General features: G+C 51.9%; 6 protein-coding genes across 6 annotated transcripts; 3 read left to right on the forward strand and 3 right to left on the reverse strand.

Annotated features, from left to right (window-relative positions):
- Positions 1-242: 242 nt before the first annotated feature.
- GUITHDRAFT_102794 (hypothetical protein) lies at positions 243-3,567 on the reverse strand (the record flags this gene model as incomplete). Its single annotated transcript, XM_005838454.1, has 7 exons — positions 243-341; positions 389-439; positions 488-565; positions 610-726; positions 783-963; positions 1,011-3,433; positions 3,541-3,567. The coding sequence occupies 7 exons, from the start codon at positions 3,565-3,567 to the stop codon at positions 243-245; spliced, it is 2,976 nt and encodes a 991-aa protein (XP_005838511.1).
- A 4,225-nt stretch (positions 3,568-7,792) lies between these two features.
- GUITHDRAFT_150933 (hypothetical protein) lies at positions 7,793-8,651 on the forward strand. Its single transcript, XM_005838455.1, has 2 exons — positions 7,793-8,484; positions 8,536-8,651. The coding sequence occupies exons 1-2, from the start codon at positions 7,813-7,815 to the stop codon at positions 8,590-8,592; spliced, it is 729 nt and encodes a 242-aa protein (XP_005838512.1). The 5' UTR covers positions 7,793-7,812; the 3' UTR covers positions 8,593-8,651.
- Positions 8,652-9,265: 614 nt separating this feature from the next.
- Positions 9,266-11,212, reverse strand: GUITHDRAFT_102796 (hypothetical protein; the record flags this gene model as incomplete). Its single annotated transcript, XM_005838456.1, has 10 exons — positions 9,266-9,491; positions 9,602-9,644; positions 9,793-9,836; positions 9,890-9,945; positions 9,998-10,048; positions 10,101-10,230; positions 10,282-10,388; positions 10,445-10,534; positions 10,584-10,625; positions 10,676-11,212. 10 exons carry the CDS (start codon positions 11,210-11,212, stop codon positions 9,266-9,268), a joined length of 1,326 nt encoding a protein of 441 aa, XP_005838513.1.
- A 1,763-nt stretch (positions 11,213-12,975) lies between these two features.
- Positions 12,976-14,951, forward strand: GUITHDRAFT_161553 (hypothetical protein). Its single transcript, XM_005838457.1, has 15 exons — positions 12,976-13,062; positions 13,120-13,199; positions 13,251-13,309; positions 13,354-13,495; positions 13,551-13,608; positions 13,666-13,799; positions 13,844-13,903; positions 13,949-13,999; positions 14,051-14,125; positions 14,172-14,246; positions 14,325-14,420; positions 14,467-14,505; positions 14,563-14,660; positions 14,720-14,785; positions 14,831-14,951. The coding sequence occupies exons 1-15, from the start codon at positions 13,041-13,043 to the stop codon at positions 14,844-14,846; spliced, it is 1,071 nt and encodes a 356-aa protein (XP_005838514.1). The 5' UTR covers positions 12,976-13,040; the 3' UTR covers positions 14,847-14,951.
- A 381-nt stretch (positions 14,952-15,332) lies between these two features.
- On the reverse strand, positions 15,333-17,002 carry GUITHDRAFT_134447 (hypothetical protein; the record flags this gene model as incomplete). The annotated part of the gene is made up of 5 exons (XM_005838458.1): positions 15,333-15,404; positions 15,538-15,633; positions 15,804-15,869; positions 15,915-16,010; positions 16,058-17,002. 5 exons carry the CDS (start codon positions 17,000-17,002, stop codon positions 15,333-15,335), a joined length of 1,275 nt encoding a protein of 424 aa, XP_005838515.1.
- A 943-nt stretch (positions 17,003-17,945) lies between these two features.
- On the forward strand, positions 17,946-21,944 carry GUITHDRAFT_102799 (hypothetical protein; the record flags this gene model as incomplete). Its single annotated transcript, XM_005838459.1, has 20 exons — positions 17,946-18,183; positions 18,278-18,411; positions 18,745-18,969; positions 19,016-19,100; positions 19,153-19,212; positions 19,272-19,372; positions 19,426-19,665; positions 19,777-19,929; positions 19,979-20,110; positions 20,157-20,655; positions 20,703-20,865; positions 20,915-20,993; positions 21,037-21,173; positions 21,255-21,303; positions 21,388-21,416; positions 21,469-21,508; positions 21,615-21,652; positions 21,700-21,767; positions 21,813-21,864; positions 21,911-21,944. 20 exons carry the CDS (start codon positions 17,946-17,948, stop codon positions 21,942-21,944), a joined length of 2,556 nt encoding a protein of 851 aa, XP_005838516.1.
- Between the last annotated feature and the right edge of the window lie 609 nt (positions 21,945-22,553).

A 22,553-nucleotide genomic window follows, 5' to 3' on the forward strand; every position in this document is an offset into this window, starting at 1 on the left:
AGGGGCCTCCTCTTGCTCTTACCACAGCATGCAGAGAGATATACAGAGTAAGACAGCGAAATAGCAAACTGCAACAGATTCTACAGGTAGCCCTCAAGGTGAAGAAGAGAAATGTCTCATCACTTGTTGTACCAGGTGAAGCAGAAGACAGTGAGGGAGATGTGGTTCCTTCTCAAAGAAATGACGGCCCATAGCTGAGAGCTTGTTATGTTTAATCCTGTAATCCTTCATAATGTTGTCTCCTACATGACTCCTGTCCACTCCTGCACTTGGGAAATGCTCCAGCTGCAGCTCTCTTGCTGCAGTATGGACCTCAATTCAGAGTCTTCGGACTGCACGAGCTACATCATGATGAATCGACTAGAGGTGAAGATGAGGAATCCTTCACCTTCTCTGGTGACGGTCGTAGGAGCACTATCGAATCCGTCTTCTCCCCTTCCTGCCAACGAGGTCACACACTCACATCATACTAAACTCTCTCGAGCACCTCCTGTCCAGCTCGCCGGATCTCAAGCGTTAAGGGCGTTTCAGGTTTTCCTTGCATCATCTTCTTCACTGCATCAACCTGCAAGAAAGACTCACACGCTGAGAGATACGGCTTGAGCTTACATGCTTCCCACGTAACGAAACCCCGTCAATCGCCACCACAGTGTCGCTGACTTGGATGCTTCCGTACGAACCTGCGACGCTGTCCTCTCGAATGTACGAGACAGAGTAAGACCCGCTCTTGGATCACCAAATGAGTCAGAGTCCTGGCCTAGATGTTCTAGTGACAATCTTACCTCGGTCAGGAAGATGGCCAAGCCTAGATCGTGGCTTATCGCTATTCTTTCAAGAATGCTCGAGAACTTGAAGCCGTAGTCCAAGCCGTTGACTTGCAGGAAGCAACCAATCAGTCTCATCCGATTGTTTCTGAAAGCTTGATGAAGAGAGCTATTTCGAACTTTGATACTTTGCAGAAACCTGAAGAAAATTACAAAGGAGCTCTCAATATTGCATTAGTTGTACACCTGTTTTTAAAATCATCTGTGAAGAATTTAGATTCGACAGAAGACTGCATAGAAGTAACAGATAGCTTCAGCATCACAAGGTCATGAAATCTAGATTCGACTAGAGGGATTTCGTCTGTAGGCGTGTGGCTGTCCCAGGCGAATTCTGATATCTTGAAGCTTTCTGGTCTTGCCGGCAAGAATTCATACAGAATCGATTCGATCCTCTTCTTGATGTGAGATATCCCATCGTACGAGCTTAGATTGTTCGCCTTTGGAATATGCATGAGAATAACAACTGATTCTGAACCCCAGTCTCTAGTAGACGTTTTAATAGCAGTTTCCAGCACTGCGTTTTGAAACTCCAGTTGTTTTGATCTTCGCACTGCTTCATTGCTATTTCTTTGTAGCTTAGAGCACGCTTCTGCTAGACTTCGGCGTTTATACTCGAATGAAGTTCTTTCTCTATCTTCGATTGATGATTTATCACGAATCATTGATGAAAGTTGGTTCATTTTCCTGTTTTTCTCTTCAAGCTCTTGCTCGAATGTCAGTCTGTCACTTTGCAAACGTTGCACGTCGTCTCGAAACGCATCTCTTTCCTTCTGCACTCCAGCCAGTCGATTTCTCAAGTCTGTATGTTCGTCTTCCAGTCTGCGATGTGCTCTCCATAACCCTTCCAACTCTTCTTCCTTTGCAACACTCATCTTCTCTATCTGAGCTTTGCTTGAGCTCAAATCTTGTAACAAAGCCATTATTTGTGAATCTTTCTCATGCAGCGAGGCCAATTGGTGATCAATTCGAAGCTTCAATGATCCTCTTTCCAAGTCCTTCATTTTTTCTCTTGATCGCATACCGCTGATTCTAGTGGAGAACTTATCCATCGACCATTCAAGTCTCTCGAGTTGTTCGAAGACTGATCCGGACACGTCACTCAACACCTCCAGTTTCTCTTGGTCCTTTGAGATCTCCCGCTTGATATTACAGCAGAGATTGTCCACGTCCATGAGCTCCCCCATGAGCAGCGATATTTCCTCAGCAGCCTTTCTACAGAGCATGATGCTTCGAAAACTCACTTCGCGCTCTACTATGAGATTGGACATCATTTCCCTCACCTTCCTCTTTTCTTCTTCCAACCTACTATTGAGATCTTGTACAGCTTTCGAAGCTTTTGCGTTGTCTTCCTTCATTTTTCTTTCAAGATTCGCTGTATTTTGTAAAGCTTCCTCTAGCATACTTTGTATAGACCTTGAATTGTTCTCTTCTGCTTTCAGAGCTTGATTGAAAACTTCTATTTCCTCATACTTTTGCATCAGTTTTTCGGCTTGCTTGGAAATTTCCAGTTTCATGGCTTCAAGCTTTTTTGTAAAGAAGACATTCTTCCCATTCATGACTTCCTTTGTCCTCTGAATCTCTTCATTTAACAATCTTATCCTGTCTTCTTTCGCTCTCAAATTATTCTGAAGCCCTATTATTTCCCTATCCTTGCGTTCAATCTCAGTCATGAAGAATCTGAATTGACTTTCGGTCATTTGATCGACATCGGTTTGGGTCCTGTCGAAATCCTGGGCTGTCCTTGATATTGTCTTATCATCACTGAGAACTGCATTATCAGGATGAAGTGAACCCTGGATATGGCTCAAATTCGGAGGAGTTGCAAGAGAGAAATATGTCTTTTCATCCTTTCTTTGAACAACTTGATGCCTCAGATCATTCTCGTGCAGGTCAGCAGAGTGACAGAATGAAATACTTTCGGTCACAAATTTCACAAGGTCCTTACAATCCGTCAGCTGAAATATGATGTACATAAGATCTCCCTCGATGCAATGCATGTCCATCTGAGAAATGCTCCTGTTGCTTTGATTGGGATGGTATCCCTTGACATCACGCGTGAAGAAATCTTCGTGGAGATCATCAAGCAAGGGCTGCGAGTTCTCTTCTGAGATCTCCTTCCGCACTATGGGGTCGAAGGTTCTATGGATACCTCCCAACAAAGACTCATTCTTGCTCATGCTTGAATGCATGTCTGGTGTGTTCACTTGAAAGTACATGGTCCGATCATAAGAGCTGGAGAGTGAGTTCTCAACAAGAGAGGATTCTTTGTGTATGCCTTCAGCGAACCCGGACAGAATACTTTGAGCGTCTGCAACCAGACTGAAAATCTGATGAGAAATGTGGTAGAGATCCGGTCCCTGAGCCGGGAGCGCCGCCATACTTTTCTTCATGAATACGAGAACTTTCCACTCAAAGAATGCTCGCGAGCATGCCTTCAGCCTGAAGACTCGGACAGAAGCGTGGTTCAACCCTCTCCTGTAAACTTTGGTAGCTCTCTTCCTCTCGATCGCAATCACATGCAGGATAGCTGCTGGAAGACGGCCTTCCTTCCTTGGAAACTCAACTCCGAGACTCTCTTCTCGATGAGATGCTTCTAAATCGCTCTCGTCCTGATGTATCATAATCAACCTGATAAATTGCGTCCCTTGTTCCCCCTCTCGTTTCGTCCTCAATCGACCCCTACTCTACTCTCCGCCATTCTGACCTGCTTTCTTACCGCCATTCCGGCATTTTGGTCATCCATCTTCCGCGGGTTATGAGTTCTGAGGGGTAGTCATGGACCCCTCTTGAGCACTTGAAACAGAGGGGTGTGTGTAGTGCATGGGGATCATGGTAACTTGAACGGTAGCTACAGGAAAGCAGGGGGTACTCTAACGAACATGGGGTGGCGGAAAGAAGGGGTGGTTCTTTTCATAGGTAGAAGTGGGGTACTTCTGGGTGGCATTGAAGGGGGTAGGCAGGAGGGATTGAAAAAGAGCATTCAAATGACGAAGGTGGGGTAGGAACAGAGCAGTCGGGACCGGGGTGTAGGGGTATCTTGGTCATCGCAAGGCGAGAGGCGGCATGGCGTGAGTGCTGTGGTGTGCAAGAGGCAGAGGAAGGGAGCATGCAAGAGACGAGGATCCAGTGAATGAAAGGCGTGGGGGTGTAAGAAGAAGGCAGGCGGTTGATGCAAGAAGCCAGCGTTATACTTTAACCATCATCTGTTAAGGAAGACCTCAGATACGATGAACATATTTGGACGAAGGTCGAGCCAGAAGAAGAATTCAGGATCAAAAGCTTCATCACCATCACCTAATGTTTACAAGGAGAGATCTGCAGTAGATTTCCAAGCAGAGGAATTGAAACGCCTCCAAGGCCAGGAATCGACTCCGAATGAAGGTGCTGAATCCGGTTCAAAGAACGGTGCAAACGATACCGGCAACGCAGTTGAAACTCGAGACCAGAGGTTTGCACGATTGAAGAAATCGCTTGAGATTGCACTTCGCAATGGTGACACAGATAGGATCATTGAAGGTTACCGAAATCTTGGTCAGCATTTCATGCAAGGAAAATCTTTGGCAGAGCAGCAAGCAGCAAAGCAGATGTTTGAAAAAGCACTCGAACATGCAGGGGTCACCTCGCCAGACAAAGGTTCTAGTGCAAATGAAGAATCAAAGAATGTTCATGACAACAAGCAGCTTCGTTCTAGTCAAGATACTCCCCCAATTTCTCGACCTGATGATACCGCGGCCAGAGTTGCGAGCCACCGGAACTCTAAACGACTTGTCTTGGAGCTCACACGGGCGCCTCTGCCTGGCATGGCTCCGGCGCCTGATGGTCTGGCGGGGGTAGGGTTTTCATTTGAGATGCAGCCGGATGGATCCCAGGTCATATCAACCCTTGCTCCAACTGGAAGTGCCGCAAGGAGCGGAAAGATCAAAGCAGGCGACATTCTGATCAGCGTCGACCATGTTCAGGTCAATAACATGCCGGCGACGGATATAATTCGGAGGGTGAAAGGTCAGCCTGGCTCTCGGGTAGTCCTTGAAATTGAAACCATGAATTATGAAGAAAACTCTGGAAGCAAGTCGCCCCCTGGGAGTAGAATCGGAAGTCCAAGTACACCGCTGCATAACATCCCTGAAACGATGAATGAGACCATGGAGTCAAATGTTGACATCAATAATCCTTCACCATTGCTTGAAAGCAATTTTCCAGCAGTGACAGCAGGTTGTTTTTGATGACTCACTGTTCCTTTGGAAGACATTAACTTTATACTCAGAATCTCCCAACATTCCACCGTTGCAGTTACCTGCTGCTCCTCCGAAGCAGGTAATTATTGAATCTATACTTCCTCTAAACATGACTTGAATCCATTCAGGAAACAATGACTACCCAAGCAACAGATGCCAATGAGTCGTTCAGTTCACCTGAAAAATCTCCGAAGCATCCAGTCGTTCACAATGTGTCTGTACAGCAGTTTCTGCAAGAAATAGATCCACCAAAGAGTAACAATCAGGAGCTGCCTCGAAAAGACAGCAGTTCATCGTCTTCTCAACAGATTCCGCAATCTCCTCAGCCTTCAGCACAGCCTGGCAATCAAGCTCAAGATAGTCGCGAGCCGAATGCAAATGCTCAAACCAATCCTCAGAATGGATATTTCTTCCCAGGTCAACCTCAAAATTATCCTTATCCCCTCACTCCTACAATGCTCCACCCCTCGCAACCTTTCGGTCCATTTCCCTTCCCCACTAATCCGTTTCAAGCACAACAGTATGTCTCCACATTCCCTCCAAACATCTTTTACAACTGGCCTCAAATGCAACAGATGCCTCCGAACGTCGAAGGGATGCAGCCCTCTTGGCAGTATCCGGTACCCAACATGCCACAACCGGATACTCCTGCTGGAAAAGCGTTGCCTCCCGAACCAAGTATTCCTGCGCCGCAAATGAACGTGCCGCCAAGCATGCAGCACGCGGCCTCGAATGCAAACAGCAATGGATTTATCAACAATAGCGCAGGACCAGCAACTGTCATGGTTCAGAATTCTGTTGCATCGTCGTCGAATGCCGTTCAAAAATCTCCTGACACATCTCCCTTATCATCAAAGGTGCTTTTCGAACCTCCGAAAGAACCTCTGGCACCTTTAGCTCAAGATTCTGCTGGTGACAATCAGAGTTTAGGAGGAAAAAGGAGGGGCAAACGACTTGTCCTCATACGAGAATCAGCCAAAGGTCAGGTCGTTCTTCCAGAACAGCGAATTGGGATCGGTTTAAACTTGTCAGCCAAGAAAGCTAATCAACGCGCTCCGTTCGTGGTCGAGAGCTTGGTCCCGGACTCCCCTGCAGCTCGCAGCAATCAAATTTCAGTAGGAGACATCCTCTACTCAATCGATGGCATGAGGGTGAAAGAGAAGAATCTGACTGAGGTCATTCAAATGCTCAAGGGGCCAGTAGGCTCCCAAGTGGTTGTGGTGTTTCAATTGAAAGAAGGCCCCGTCGCTCCCCCGAATCACACGCCCAGTTTGAACAATGACTCTCGGAATTTTGTCATGAAGTTTGAAGTGATATCTGCTGATGGGTTGCCAACCTCACCGACCACGGATACTGGTCTCTACGACCCTTACTGTTGTGTGTCGATCTTGTCGGATTGTTCCGAGTCTGAAGAAAATTACTTTGCCCTCCGTCTGCAGCCAGGCTTCGCGCAGTATACAACCATCATCCAGCGGAAGACTCTCAATCCACTCTGGAACGAAAGTTTTGTCCTTCATGACATGTATGCATTGGACAAATCCCGTCAATTTTCCTCTCAGCGTTCTTCGCTTAATGGTAACTCTGTAACTCTGGTGTTTTCAATTTTCTCGGACAGCCCAGCGTCTAGCTCTGAGCTTGTTGGATTCTGCAAGATTCGAAACTTCTCCCCTGGCACATCGTCGGAGAGCAATCTTCACCTCCTGGATAAGAATGGCAATGAGAGACAGTTTTCTGGGATCCCTTCCACTCTGAACGTGAAGCTCTCCTACCACAGCTCGCGCCCTGATGAGCTGGAGCATCAGAGCAGCACCAGCAGCAGGCTCACCGACACTGCCTTTTCCACTCCGGTTCGAAAGGACTGGGCACAGCAAGGAGCGACGCCGTTGAACGATGCAGCTCTTACCAAGACCCAGCTCGAAGGGAAGGGGAGGCGGTCGAAGAACTCCACGATGTCAGCTCAGAAAAGCTCTAATGCTGGCGGAAGCCTTGCGGCCCTGTGGGTCAGTGCGCATCCTCCACTGCAGACCAAGCGCTTGCTGGATATGACAAGGGAGAATGACACGACAAGGGAGAATGAGTCGGAGGGAAGGTCGGATGCCTGGATTACCTCCCCCATCTTCACCTCGTCAGGGTCAAGCGGAATCCCCTTGTTCGATCAGCAAGGTTCCATGTCAAAAAGAACTTCTCAATTCCCTGAACCGGTTCGTCGTGAACTAGAAAGTAAGGAGAGACAGATCTCCGGGCTGAAAACAGAAAATGCCAGGTTGATGGAAAGGATTCAAGAAATTTCCCTCATGAACGAGACGTCGTTAGAGTCCTCGCACACTGCCCTTCAAAGGATGAGGGAGGAACTCGACAAGAAAACGGAGAAACTGAGGAATTTGCAGTACATCGTTGACAACGCTGGGCCTTCACAGAAGAGGCTGGAAGAACAACTCGCATCAGCCCAGCAGCTCGTGAGGGGATCGATGCTTCAGCATGAGAAGTTCGAGGAGCAGACTCAGAAGAAGGATAAAGAGATTGAGGACTTGAGGAGGGAGAAGGAGCTTCTGGAAAAGGAGCTCCAGGCGTACAAGATCGAGTCATTCTCCGACAACGGCGGGTCCAGCAGGGAGGGGTCAAGCTCGCTGCACGAGCTCATAGATGCTGAGAGGAGGAAGTTCAAGAAAGCTCTGGCTGAAGAGCGATCCCGAGCTGCAGACGCGCTTGAACGGGAGCGAGCGAAGCATGAAACCATCGTGAGGGACCTGGAGATGAAGCATGCGGCACAACAGCGCGACAGGAGCTCCAACGGGGACCTCTTGCACGAGAACGAGGAACTGCACAAGGACGTCTCGATCATCCGAGCGGCGCTGGATCGGGAGAAGGAGAGATACTCCAACCTGTTCTCGCAGATGCACGAGGAGCTCGCCCTGCTGAAGCGTCAGGCAGCCAGCAGCTCAGCAGATACTTCGGAGCGAGGGAGCCATTCGGTGGTCAAAACTTGGTACAGAGGAAGCAAGAAGGAGGAGGAGTACACGAGCAGGATATCGAAGCTCGAGGCTTCTCTGGCCAAGATCACAACGGAGCGAGACAAGCTGAAACTCGAGAACGAGTCGCTACAAGGAGAAACTCAGGACAAGGAACAGAAGATCCGCTCGCAGAAAGATGCTGAGAAGCATCAGTCGCAACTAGAGATGGACAAGAAGCAAGCGATCCAAGAGCTCCGAGAGTATGAGATGGAGGTCGAGAGGCTGCACGAGGAGAAGGAGAAGTTCAGGAGCCAGCTCTCGGAGGCAGAGAGAGAAAACGAAGAGCTGAGGGGGAGGCTGAGGACGATGGAGCTGACAAGAAGCTCATCGCACTCTGAGAATGGAAACAATCTGGTTGACGAGCTGGAAAGCAGACTGAAGGAGAAGGAAAAAGCTTACAGCAAGCTGCAGAAGGTGATGTCAAGCCCTGTGCCCTTGTTGTGAGTTGTTTGATCTCTTTCACAGGAACATAAAAGACTGCAAATCCTTGCAGCAAGTAGATCCGGCGGATCTATCCGATGATCGATGGCGAGGTCTTCGGTTTCGAGCGCTGTATTCTTCAAGTAAACCTTATAGCATCTAACCAGCTTGAGCTTGCCCCTCCAGTTTGCCTCTTGAACTTCTCCCTCTCCTCTTGTTCCTCCTAGCATTGTAATTCCTTTCCTTCATCCCTCGGTTCACATTCATTGCCAAATGTAATTTGCAGTTCATGCAGCTTGCTGCTCGCTTTCCTGCATGCACGCACTCTCCCTTGCCATGCATTCCCTTTCACTCCCCTCTCCTCTTGCTCTCCGCTCATTTCGCCATCACTCTACTGCACTCCACACATAGTGTGCTCTTGCCTCCAATCCTTCTTACTTCACTTGTATTTCATATCCCTTTGCGCCCCCTCCCTCTGTCTCTGTCTCTGTCTCTGTCTCTGTCTCTGTCTCTGTCTCTGTCCCTGTCTCGTCTCTGTCTCCCTCACGGCATGCTTGTTTGTTCTTTACCTTCGCACTCTTACAGCCTTCCCTCCTCCTCCTCCCCACCACTTTCTGAGGCAACGCCTTCTCCGCATCCCCTCCCCACCACTTCCGTCTCCTCCCTCTAACACCTCGCGCTCTGCGTCCATTTCATTTCCCGTGACTTTGTTTGATAATAGACCGGCAGCCATGCTTGCCCAGGTGCGCAGCATGTGGGTGCCGCGGGCAGTGAGCTACCATGCTGCTGCCGTGATAGGGGCGATGACTCCATGGGTCATGCGTTCCATTGTCTCGCCTCCCAACGTCGCCATGATCATGGCAGGGCCGGCTGTAGCATGCTGCTCTTCGCAAGCCTTCCTGCTCCTGATGAGGAGCTGGGAGGAATTCCTCGGGGATTTCAGCGAGGAGGTGAGAGAAGCTGACTTGGCGTCTGTGCGAGCATGACGAGTAGCGCAGGTCCTGCAAGATCGCAGGTCCATCCCTCTCTGGATGGTGAGCGTCGTCAGCATCCCAGCATGGGTCGTGGGGTTCATCTTGTACAGCGTTGGCTCAAACTTCTTGTAACATACCGACGGGGGGAGACCAGCAGGTTCGTAGAGTGTGGATGTTGGCCTTAGTCGACATCAGCTTTGTACAATATTGATATATTACATTCATGTGCATTATTCTACCACTAGTGAACATCAAGAGCTGAGGATGTGTTCGAGCATGAAAAAACTCAAGGAGATCTCATCCTTGCAGGAGGGGATCCGATCGGAACCCCCCTCCAAGTTCTTCTTGAAATCGTCGAGGATGCTCGTGTTCCTGCGCACCATCGAGGGTCAGACAGGCCCCAACCTCCGAGAGCGGCCGATGACCTGAGGTGTGTGAAGATAAGCTCCTTGTCCTGTATGTCTCCATCGCTACGTGCGATCTGCCCACACACGCCCGTCACCCGGTACAGCCTCTCCTCCCCTTCCACTCACCGCCACGAAATCCGTCAGAGGAGTCAACTGCTCGACTGCCTTGGGCGACATCTGCACCCCCACCCGTCAGGACGGCAGTGCTGCTCCGTCGCACATTTCGCACCTCGACAGAGAGGTCGACGACCTGCCGGGAGATGCACCGCCCCGTGCGGATGCACCGCTGCTGGACTCTCTCCCAGATGATTTCTCGATCGCACATGACGTGAATGATTCCGATCCGGTAGTGAGGATACCTGGTTGGCAAGTTATTCGTCTACCCGCCCCGATCACACGACGTCACTGACTTGGTTCGGATCTGCGTCAGATATTCCCGATACCACTCGGCGTTGGACAAGGACCCATCCACTATCAAATGCTTGCTGCCCTCCATCAGCTTTCGCACAATCACCTCCTGCCATAACAGCAAGCTGAGTCAAGAAGGAAGAGCGTAAAGCAATGGAAACGCACTTGTAAGAACCCCGATTCATTATGCGTGGCGTGCCCTGCTAGAATGATGTTCTTGTTTGGATTCGGCCCAGGATTTCGAGAGATGTAATGCTGGTAGATTGAAGCCTCAGCAATTCCCAATGCCGTAGAAGCAAAGTACCTTCATCTCAGGTAACTGGTATTTCACTGTATCAGGATCCACCTGAGCCAGCGCGAGTCAACAGTCTTGTCATAGCCAGAGCTACTTCTCACCTTCACCATGAGACGGAGCGAGTCCACACCACTAGCTTCCAACTGCGAGATCGTCCTCGACTTGCCTGCACCCATTGCCCCCGCTGTAAAGATGATCCATGGCCGATCAGAATGAACTCCTGAGTCGCACCAGTACTTGACAATCTCATCCTGCAGCCGCTGTCGCTCTTCGATATAGTTCACGTGATAGTTGTAGTCCAAGGCAGATCTGACTTGTTTGTAGACGCCATGAAAGTTCTCCTTCTTCGCCGGGGCTGCATAGTTGTAGTTCGTAGTCCTGTTCCAATCGAAGCTTTCTGGGATCCTGAAATTGGCTCTATCCGCAAACGTATCGGCGATGGGGTCAATGAAGTTGGTGTCATACGTGTCCCAGCTGTCTACTCCGCCCGAAATCTCCCAGGGGAACCCATGATACGCGTGCTCATCGCCGTCCTCTGTATACATCGGTGCCTCCCCATCCCCCAAAGAGAATTCTCCTTCTGATCCCAACCACTCTACGTCCCGAGGCATCAGATCTCCATCCCATGTGTACACCATAGGAGGGTTAGAACGCCACGCCCTCTCGTTGACTCGCTGCTTCTCTTGGCCGTCGATATCCAACTTATCTCCATCCTCCTTATCGTCTTCGGGGGTGATTTTATTCGCAGAAGACGAACAGGAGCAGGAGGCTCTCAGCCCATCGCGAACAAAGCGTCTCGTGATCTTCTCATGGAGGAAGGAACAACATGGCCCCTTGAGCTTGTAGGCTGATCGACTCAACAGGTTCTTCCTCTCCCTCCGTTGCAGTCCCGGCTGCGAGAGGATCCAGCAAGGAGAAGCAGAGGGGTGGAATCCACAATCGTTCTGACGGAGCTGCTTCAAGGAAAGGAGGGAGGATCTCGAGCAGGCTGCTCGGATCATGGCGAAGAGGATAGCGTGGGTTGCGGCGCTACTCCTCATGCTGGCTGGCCGCATCCTCAAGCCATATCTGCCATCGTTTGATGACCCTTGTGATTCCGGAGGGGTCAACTCAACACTTTGCTTTGAAATATATTGACTTCGTTTTTCAAAGTTACATTGTAGGATTGAACATATACGATTAGTTTGGAGCTATTCATTCAATTTCAAATAGTCACGCACAGTCAGCCCTCTGGAGAAGGGTGAAGGTCAGCACTTGCTTGAAATATCTTATAGTCTCACATATGATAATTTGTACCTTTGCAACAGAGCAGTGTAATGAATTGCTATTCATGTGTAGACCTTGTGGATCCAGAGGTAAGAGGATACAGCTTTTATACTAGGGATGTTGTTATAAAATCCTCCCTGTGCAGCCAATGGAATTCTGCTCTGGTGAGGTCGGTATGAGTCAGAAGAAAAACTCGTACCAGCTGGCCCGCCGGCGCCCGGATCGGACTCAGGGCCCGGTCGGCCCGCGGCGCGGCGCCCGGCGCCGTGCCAGTAGTGACGAGTCGGGACTCCGGGAGCCTGTCACTACTGATCATCGGATAGGTCAGGCTCGGCTCGGAGTCACTCCGTCGCCGACGGCCGGGCTGAGCATTTCGGACCAGCGCCGTCACGACGCCCGTCACGGTGTCAGGCACGCACAGTGACTGGCCCGGCCTGCCCGCGGCCCGGCGGCCAGCGGCTGGGATCGTACTCCTGGCGGCAGTGACTGAGCTGCTGACTGAGCTGGCCGGACTGAGAGTCTGCTGGGTCTGAGGGGGATGAGGGGGATGAGGGGGATGTGGCCCTCGTGCAGTATTCTGGGAAATTTTTTGGAGTAATTTCAGGGATAAATTTGGTTCGTTGAAAACTTGTCTCTTAATTTCAAACTATTGACCAAATGTTCGTGCACTTAAGAAGTGCGCTGACGCGTACAATGTGCTAGGGGGACGAAAAGCGGGAGTACACGAGGGAGGGAGGGGGAGAGGGAAGGATGGGGGAAGGGATGACTGATGATACAATGGAGATGATGAGATGGGAAGAGAGCAACAAGGGAGAGAGGAAGCAGCAAGTTACAGTACGAGGGAACATGGGAAATGGTAGATCAATATGAAGAAGTCAAGAGTGGACATCAGATTTGGACAAGATATTTCATTGGGAAGGAGATTGACACAAGAGACCGGAACTCAAACAGTAACGTTCTTGGAGAAGCAGCAAGGAAACTCATTGAGAACCCTGTTTAGTCCAAGCATAGAGATCCCTGGGGTAACTCAAGGGTGACTGAGAGGACCGAGAAAAGAAAAGCTAGGGACGAGAACTATCATGAAAACCTCATCACGAAAGCCCTGCTTTGAGTCCGATTCATTTCTTTGTTTCACAGAAATCTGAAAGCCAGTGAACGTATACTTCAACCGTTGCGAGTTCATCACCTTCCTTGGACAAGATGAGTGATCTTGATGATTGGGGTAGGCACTGCAGCAATCCCTGTTCCTGCATCGTTGACGGCGTTTCCTTCAATGCAGAGAACGCCGACGAAGATGACATTCAACTTCAGAAGAAGCCTGACGAAGATGAATGGTCTGACAAGGAAGAGGAGGAGGAGGTGAGGCGGTTACGCGGCCTCGTGCGCTATGGCTGAAAAGTGTTCTTGTAGGAGGACCCTGATGAGAAAATGGCGAAGTTGAGAGAGGAGAAGGCAAAACTCCTTGAGAGGTCAGCAGAGAAGGTAAGTAGACACCATTGACAAGCATGCCCAGGCTGAGCGAGATCGACGACATCCTCCCCAAAGAACTCCCCAAGGAGAGCTCCAAGAAGGGGAAGGCTACCAAGAGGCTGATCAAGGAGAAGGAGGAGGAAGAGAAACGCCGCGCTGAAGAGATGACGAAGAGTGAGGCCCAGGTGAGATCCGAGAGGTCTCCTCCCTCCCTGCACGCCTGTGTTGACCCTGCTGTAGGTCTCCTTGCAGCGCAAGATTGAAGAGAGTGACTTTGAGAACGCTCAAGACATGTTTGGTGAAAAAGAGCAGCCGCGAGGTTTGCAGCGGTTCCTCTCACCATCACTTGGTACAGGCAGTGGAGGCAAGGCACAAGAAGGAACATCTGACAGTGGCCGGTTTGAGAGTTGGAATCTCTCCTGCAACTCCAAGCAGAAGGACGTCGAGGAGTTTGCTGAGTACACCGCTGCCAAGATCATCAAGTTTCAGGTTTCTTGCGCAAGTACTGTTCCTTCTTGATCGGTGGAGTGCAGGATGAGTTCCTCTACCTCGCTCTTATTCGCAAGCTCCTTCAGGAGACGACCAAGTCGATTGTAAGAATGAAGTTGACAATTGTGCTCGACCTTACAGCATGGCAGGACTCCAACCAGGTCAAGGAGCTCATGCTTGTCTTGACCAAGGGGCGAGAGGTGCTCTTCATACCACATCACAAGATCGACCAGTCACTGCTGTGCTTGCAGGACTTCAACGTCGCTGATCTTCTCAGATACCTCATCCGTGATGCCGACAAGGACCTGAGCGAGGCTGACATTGAGGTTGTTGCCTTGCTGACATGCTGCTCCTTGACTCGGGCCCGTCCAGGATATGTTGAACAAGGAGCTCAAGATTGAAGAGAAGGCTCTTGCCTCCAAGAGCCGCAGCAAGGCCCCTGAGAAGGTTAGAGAGGAGTGCAGCAGGAGGGCGACGGCGGAGCGTTCTTGGCAAGGGTTGACATGCATGACGTCTCGTACACAGGTGAAGCTGACCGCAAGGCAGCTGCTGATGAAGGTGCTCCTGCACGACCTTGTTAGAGACTGCAAGCCCGAGGAAGTCCTCAGGATCATCGAGGAGGTTCTTGCTGCCCTCTCCTCCTTCCTGCCACTCAAACTTTGACCAGGGCTGCGGGTTGACCCTCACCAGGGAGCAGCAGGGCAAGGTAAGCCTCCTCTTGCTCTCCCTCCTGCCCTCCCATGCTCACTCTCCCTCCCTTTAGATCGCCCACAAGAAGGCTGAGCTGCAAGGAGACCCGAGCGCGCAGAAGCAGGCGGGCAAGGGCTCTGCCCGCGTCGCAGACCACAAGAGCATGTCTATGTATGATGACTCCTCTCCTCGCTCCCTTCCCCTTCCGCACTTGGCTAATCCAGGGGCAGGTACGATGCCTTTGGTACTGGAGGAGGAGAGGACTGGGGAGGCGGTGGTGGCACTCGAGGAGACGAGTGAGTCTTGATGCCACGTTGCTCTCGTGCTGACCGCGTTCTCAGCTATGATTTCATGTAAAGCCAGCAAACAGTCCACGACGAGGTTCGGAAGAGGTTTGACTGGCCACTTGTGGTCCTTTATGATCAGGATCTTAATTACATATGATTGCATTTGGAGTAGTTCAATCAGCGTTGCTGCCATCCCCTCGGCGCCCCCCTTCCTGTCATCTATCCTGTTCCCTTGTTGATCCCTGTCCCTTCCACTCTTGTTCTTTCCCTCCTCCTCCTTCCCCTCCCTCCATCCAAGCTCTCCTACAAGTGCTTACCGCTCAACTCACTCCGCGCGTAGCTGCGTTGCCCTGGTGACCCTCCCCTCTTCTCCGCCTGGAACTCGCTCCTGGCCTGCTGCCTTCTCCCCGCGGAGACGATGGGAGGGAACATGCCGTCTGGCTCTGATCAACATACGTCAGCTCCTTTACAGCTGCTAGCTCATCCTACCATGACTTGGAGGAGCTCCTCGCCCAGGGTTCGCCTTCATCTGGAGCAGCCGGTAAGAGTCTCCTGGTCACTCGTGCCCACTCGCCTGCTGCTCGTGAACTCGCTGGATGAGGAATCGGAGGACGCGCTCGCGCTCGATCTTTCGCTCAGATCAGCTTGCTGCAAATCAGGAGGAGGAGGAGGAGGAGGAGGACGCGGAGGCGGGGATGGGGATGATAAGGAAGGGGAGGATGAAGCGCGGAAGCAGGAAAGGGGGGGGGGAAAGGGCATACGAGGTTCAGCTCATCGAGACGCGGTGGAAGAGCGTCCTCAGGCCTCCAACCAGACTCAGCAAGCTCGGGCAGACTGCTCTCTTCCAGCCAGGCATCCTGCGGCCAGATGAGAGCAAGGGAGGAGGCGATCAGAATGAAAGGATTGTGATGATGATGAGCAGGGGGTCATGGATAGAAATGAGATGATGATGAGGGTAACGAGAGAGAGGAGAGAGAGGGAGCGACAATGCTGGGGAAAGTGCGAAAGACGGGGAGCTGTAGATCACCTCTCCTCGTGTTTCGATGTACTGCTCTTTGATCTCGTTCGCAGCCTTCGCGAGGAATTCCACAAGCTGCAGGCTGAGTCACCGGGGAGCGCAAGAGGAGAGAGTGCGAACTTCGTCTTGAAGCGTCTCGATGCGGAAGAGCTCAACCGTCTTGGCCTCCAGCTCCCTTTTCGTCTCCTCCAGCTCCCTCTTGACCTCCTCAAAATCCTATCGACACATCTCATCGGGAGTTTCAAGTTCAGGCCGGTGCTCACCCTCTGCAAGCCGCTCACTTGCTCCCTGCACTTGCCCTCAGCGTCGTCGACTCTCGCCTTGCTCTCCTTCTCGTTCTCTTGTCTCGCTCCTTCCAAGGTCTTGACCTTGCCCAGCAAAGTCTTGATGGTCTTCATGTACGCATGGTTCCTCTTCACCAGCTCTGCCTCAGTCTGCTTGTGGAGCTCGAGATCTCGCCGGAGCATACGGTTCTCTTCCTCGAACTTGATGTTCTTCTGTAAGATCTTCTGAGACTCTTTGTTCTGGTACACCAGCTCGGCCGAAATTTTCTCGTTCTCCTGCATCGTTTGCTTCGTTCTGGACTTGAGCTGGTTGTCAGTCAGTTTCGTGAAGGTCGCCTTAACTTCCTCGATCTTGAGCTCCATCTCCCTTCGAAGGGCCGCCTTCTCTTGCACAGTCTTCCTCTCGAGCTCCGCCACCACTTGCTCATGCTTCTTCTTCTCACGTGCGAGGTCGTTCTGGGCGTTTTCGAGCTCCTTTTCGATGTGGTGCTTCTTCTCAATGAACACGTTGAGATCCGATAGCTCCTTCTCATATCTCCCCACCTCCTTGGCCAACTTCGCCGTGATCTCCTTCGCCAGCTCCTTCTCCTCGTTGTGCTTCTCCTCCACCACTGCCTGATCGCTCTGTAGCTGGGTTTCCAAGTCCTTCACCTGCGCCTCGAGCTTTGCTATCGTTGAGCTCTTGGTCACGATCTCTTTGTTCAGGAAGGTGTACAGGTCGCGCTGCTCGAGCTGCTGGAGCTGGAGCTCTTCCTTGAGCTTCTTGTTCTCCTCCTGGAGGTCCTGCTGAGCTTTGATGGACTTGTCTAGCTTCTCCTTGATTGTGACGAACTCTAGGACCTTTTCTGGTTGAGCTAGCACATCCGCGAATGGATTCGGCTCCTCGCCTCCTCCCGCCTCCTTCTTTCCGCCCTTTTTCGGCATGGCGGAGGCTTCAACAAGTCTGATCTCTTTCACTCATCGGAGTCGAATCTAGCTCTTCTCCCCAGTCGCGTCGTGCCTGCATCTGAACTCGTTCTTCCTTCGGCTTAGGACCCTCTGTCGCACATGGCCGTCCTTAAACTCCGGAAGCACAGGAATAATCGGAGAGCCCTCAGCACAGCTGGACTGTTGCAATGGCTACGACCGGCTCCCCTCCTACTCTACCTGCACAACAAGACTTTCAGTGGGAAACTATGGCCCGCTCACCTTCGTCACTTCCATCCAGCTCCCTCTCAGCGCTCCTCCTGCATCCTCTTGTTGCTCTCTCTACCCTCCCCTGCCCTGTCTCCTCCCCTGCCCACTGTGCTCCCATGTGCCGCTCTTCCCGGTACTCCTTCCCCCATCCTCTGACCGCCCCCCTCATTTCCACTCCTTCACAAGCGGCAGTTGAGGGTTCATTTTGTTCCATGGTTGGTGGAGGACAGCAAATACTGATATAGGGATTTTTTCACTGACCTTTGCAAGATACATCTGAGGCGGGTTTGGACTCCCTATAACTCTGAGGCGGATCATCATTTCTCTACGTCAGACTATGTGCCCCGTGTGGCAGCAAGACGAATTAGGGAAGTGTATTAGCAGTGGATAGGGCAGAAACTAACGAGCGGACATGCCGCAAGAGGAGAGATGGCGGAGGCGTAGAAGAGATGGGCCAGAAAAGGCGGGTGGGAAGCGATGAGGGGAGGGGAGTGGCGGTGAAGGGAGCAAGTAGAAGGGGGGAAGGGAAGGGCGGTATGCAGAGCGAAGGTGTGCAAGAGAGGATGAGGAGGGAGGAGGGGAGATGGATGAGTGGAGAGGAGCGACATATCTGATCTGACGAGTGGTGCCTGCACTTGGCAGGTCCGATGCTAACTTGAAAGGAGACTTGAAAACAATTCAAGGGGGAAACATGCCGAGCTTCATGGAGTTTGTTCTGAAGCCTGTGCTGCTGGACCAACATCTTCAAGGCCTCAAGACAGACAGCAAGCTGAAGCCAGATGCCCACGAGCTGCTGCAGTCTCTTGTTGAGCTCGCGCAGAACCAGGAGTCAGAGTTGCAGAAAGCCACCGATCCCACGATTAAGGCAGAATGTAAGTCGTCACAAGCCTTCGCTTTCAATCTGGCGGCAAGAGTGGTTCTCAAAGCAGGTATGACTTGACTTTGCATGTTGGTCTGGCGCATCAGTTGTCCATGAGACGCTCTCCTTCGCCTCTCACCTCCAGCGCTGTGACATGAAGACAGGACTGACCCTCGAGGACATCGAGCATGGCATTCCGCATGCTCAGCAACTCACTTTGCTAAAGCACACCCACGCACTTGAGCCTGAAAATAGAATCCTAGAATGCGACATCCACCGTTGGGTTCTCCGCTCCATGGTGCGGGGAGAGGACCGAGGAGAAGAGAGCGTAGAGCAGTCCGCGAGCTTCCTCTCTCAGTACCTCGAGGATTACTCCAACTCTCACGATTGCACTGCTGGCAAGGAAACAAGTGAAGCTGATTGTTGATTCGGTTTAGAATCGATGCCCTGATGCTTTCTTACAGTGACCATTCAAAACTCGATGCTTCGCGCTCAAGTCCATACCTTTGCGCTGTCAGTCACGATCTAGCTGAATGGTTCTTTCACTGCGGAAATTTCAAGCGAGCCGAGCAGGTCAGGGCTGAAATCCATCGGGTTCCGTTAGGTTCTTCGATTGATGGTTTTCCTACAGCTCTTCCGCCTCTCGCTAGAGTTCAACGATGACTTGAAGACGTTGACGGACAGGTTTGAATCTGAACCCAACACAACCGAGTCGCTGAAGTCCTGGGACAGCGCCAAGGACTCTTCCGAGCAAGCGGCTCTTTCAATCGTCAAGGATCACATCGATCGTTGTAGGGTACTCCCACACCGCCTCGCCGCGCTTGCTCTGGCTCTAAGGATGCTGCGACTGTCAACGGTCTGTGTTGAACGAGGACATGCTCCTGTCCTCATGACTTTGCCAGCCGGATGCGCCGCCGACGCCGTTCCATGGTATTCGGAGAGGGAAGGCCGCAGCTCGACCGGAAGCCTCGGAACCTGCCGAGGACGGTAGCGCTCATTGCACAAGATCTTGTTGTCATGCTCACGAATGTTCTGAAAGAATTGGAAAACTCGAAAGACGTCGACATGCAGATGAAGGGCGCGGCGATGACGGGCAGCGGTGAATCACCCTCAACCTCCGTGTTCCTCGTTTCCCGGGCTGACCTGACTGGTTGACAGGCTTGATGATCCTTGCTGCAGAGCTCCTGCGGCTGCAGAACAAGAGCGAGTTGCTCCTTGACCTGCTCCACCTCGACAACGCGCTCAGGCTGTCAGCGCAGGTGATACTGCAAACCAGCAGAAGACTCGATTTTGACGCTGTTGCTGCTTCCAGAATGCGATGAGCAGAGCCGAGAGCTCTTCCTCTGCTGAGAACGGATTCTTTGCGAAACTCTTTGCCGAAGGAATCGAGGGCATCTCCCCGCTCCCTTGGCCTTACAGGCAGCACCTGATGTGCTCCATTCCGGACAGCCAGTCATCAGATGAGGAGGAGGATCAGGAGAACATTCAACTCTCCTTCTCCGCTGCAAATTGTATCGCTGCACTGACTGGAGCGTCCGCTGCATCTGCATACGTAATGAGCTCTATCCTGTCTGTCTTTATTGTCATCCTGATGGAATTCGATTGGCCCCTTCTGTCATCTTGCGCTCTTCTCGCCTTCTGCTTCTGATGGTTTCTGCTCTAGGTTGGGCTGAGGATGAGACATGACCTGATGACCGTGAATCAGCCTTATTTCCAAGCAGAAGAGCTTTCTGTCTCGGCCGAAAGCCACAAAGATCAAATCACCCGCAAGAAGAACATCCGCGCTGTCATTCAGGCTGCGAGGCGAACTATGGACGTGAGAATCTTTTCGAGATGTTCTTTACGTGACAAGAGATGTTCTAAAGGTCCTCGTGAGCGCTGAAAATCAAGAGAACTGCACAGAGATGATCAACAAAACGCTCCCTGCAAAGCTCCAACAAAATCTCAAGATGGGTCCCATCCTTGTCAACGCGTTTCTCGCAGCCTCTGAGCACGGGGTAAGACCCTGTTGGGTGTTGGCATTCTGTTGATGTTCTATGTAAGGCGACCAAGCGAGCGAGGAATATGCTGGAAATTGCAATCGATCAGTTGCAGATGGTTCTTTCTGAGACAGAGGAGGAGGGAAAGGCAGGTGACAAGCGGTCGAGGCATGGGGATGGTGAGGAAATGCAATCCGACCAAAACAAGGCCGGGCCAAGCTCTGCAAACAAGCGGAAGTGCAGAGAATCTTTCATTGCTGGGCTGCTCTACAAGCGCAAAGAGGTTTTCAGTGACGAGCAGCTGAAGCATTCTTGCTTCTCAGCGGGGGAGATAGGGATCAACGTCCGAGAGTCGGCAAGCAAGACATGGAATGATGTGGAGGGCAAATGCAGGGAGCTAGGCGAGATGTCTCTGGGGATTGGAAGGTCGCCAGAGCTCTCAGACGAGCAGATTGAGAGCTTGTCTACCCTCCTTGATGGGATTGTGCTGGCGGCATCGGAAGCCGGTGGTCATTGGATCTCTCACGAGTACCCGCAGCAAGGATGGTTCGATGCTCTCTCGGGTAGGAGACGGGTGGGTCTGCCTCTTGTGCTGACTGGAGTCTGCAAGGGATGTCGACGGAGTCGCTATCGGCCGCGTACTCGCTGTGCCGAAGGCTGGAGGGAGACTCGAGGGTGAAAGGGATCTTTGCGTCCTCGTTGGAGGACGTCAAGTCGAAGAAGAACCCGTACGCTGATGTGCGGATGCTGATGCTTCGCGCCATCCTCATGATGTGAGCCTTGTATCCTCAACTCGCTGCGCTGACCGCAGGCCTCCTGCAGCCTCCAAGAGCGGGAACAATCCGAGGCGAAATGGGCCATCGAAGGAGCGAAGCTCGCGCTGACGGGAGGGAACGCCAAGGTGGGACGTGCGGTTGCGCCGGAGGGCCTGACATGTCGCGCAGATCGCGATAAGATGCCTGGTGATGTCCGCCCTGAACCTTTTAGGAGGCGACGAGTCTGGATTTCGATCCTCGCTGATAGGGACCAATCGCGTTCCTGTCCTGCCCAAGAATCTGACAGAGCTCCTGATCGAATGCCTGTGAGCTGCTTCCTCTGCTCTCCTTGTCTTGGACTACCCGTGTTCCATCCCTTGCTCTTGGTGTTCACGTGTCGGCCGCAGGTGCAAGGCGAGCTGCGGGGCAGACGCCATCATCGTCTCACAGATGCAGGTGTGTGAGCACGAAGCTTGTACACCTTCCTCCTCAAACTGCCTGCTGCCATCTTGCATATCATCCTGACGTCATCCTCTCCAGACGGAGAGTGCCCTGCGCCTCTACTTCAAGTGAGCTCTGATTCTCTCCTCTCCTCGCTCGTTCACCTTGTGCGATGTGCAGGCACTGCAGCGAGCTGGACATGAAGCATGCGATGTGGCTGGTACCTTCTTCCAGCTCTCCTCCTCCTCCTCCTCCTCCTCCTCCTCCTCCTCCTCCTCCTCCTCCTCCTCCTCCTCCTCCTCCTCCTGATAGTTTCGCGCTCACAGTGGAACATGGACGTTATGGAGAGGCTGATGCAGTCACTGTACGCCATGGCGGCGCTTGGACCGAAAGTTCTCATACTCGTTGCAGGGATGCCAAGAATGATCAACGAAGAGTAGGGTGGGTGCTGGAAGCGCTCTCACGGCCTCAGCTCAACTGTACGCCCTGCTCCCTTCTGGACCCACACCTGACAAGCATCCCAGGCAGCAATGCCGAGACCATCAGGGCGAGCTTTGCTCTGCAGCTGATGCAACAGTAAGCTGACGATGTGTGCACACAGAGTTTTAACTTGCTCGATCAGGTTCTTGCTTTATTTGCTTCGACAGTTCTCTTAATCATTCTACAAACCTTTCAATTCCTTTGCATTGCTGTCTACAAGGGTTCGCCAGCAAGCGGATCTGTTCCTTAGCAATGAAGATGTATCTTCGGTGTATGCTTTCTACCCCAGCCCGCTGTTCCGCCCTCAACGTGTCCGAAATCGCTATCTACCATCAGATCACCGTTTGGGCAGAGATTTGCTGCTCCCCATTCCGTGGACAAGTCCTCTCCGAACGATCTAGAGTAGTCGGAACCGAAACTGAACGACGAGAAAGAAGAGGTACTACTCTCATTGCTGGAGCTCCCACACAAAGATCTCTCGAAATTCTGCACGTACAAGTTTCGGACCAGATGTCGAGCCTCTTCGAGTTGCTCTCCTCCGTTGGAATCCCGACGAAGCTGTTCGTCCAACTCTGGCTTGGCTTGTTGATGTATGTCCTGGTGGCTGCCCCCCATCATTTGGATGAGCATCAACCCAACAACATGATGGTGATCTGATCCAGCATCACATCTTCCTTCCTCTAGCCTCTCTTCCTCATCTTCTCTCCTGTTCCCCGTCCTCATTGTCGCCATCGCCGCGATCGCACCCTGGAACCAAAACAAACCACCCCACTGATATTAACTTT

The sequence above is a fragment of the Guillardia theta genome (assembly GCF_000315625.1).
Source record: "Guillardia theta CCMP2712 unplaced genomic scaffold GUITHscaffold_11, whole genome shotgun sequence".
NCBI classification, from domain to species: domain Eukaryota; class Cryptophyceae; order Pyrenomonadales; family Geminigeraceae; genus Guillardia; species Guillardia theta.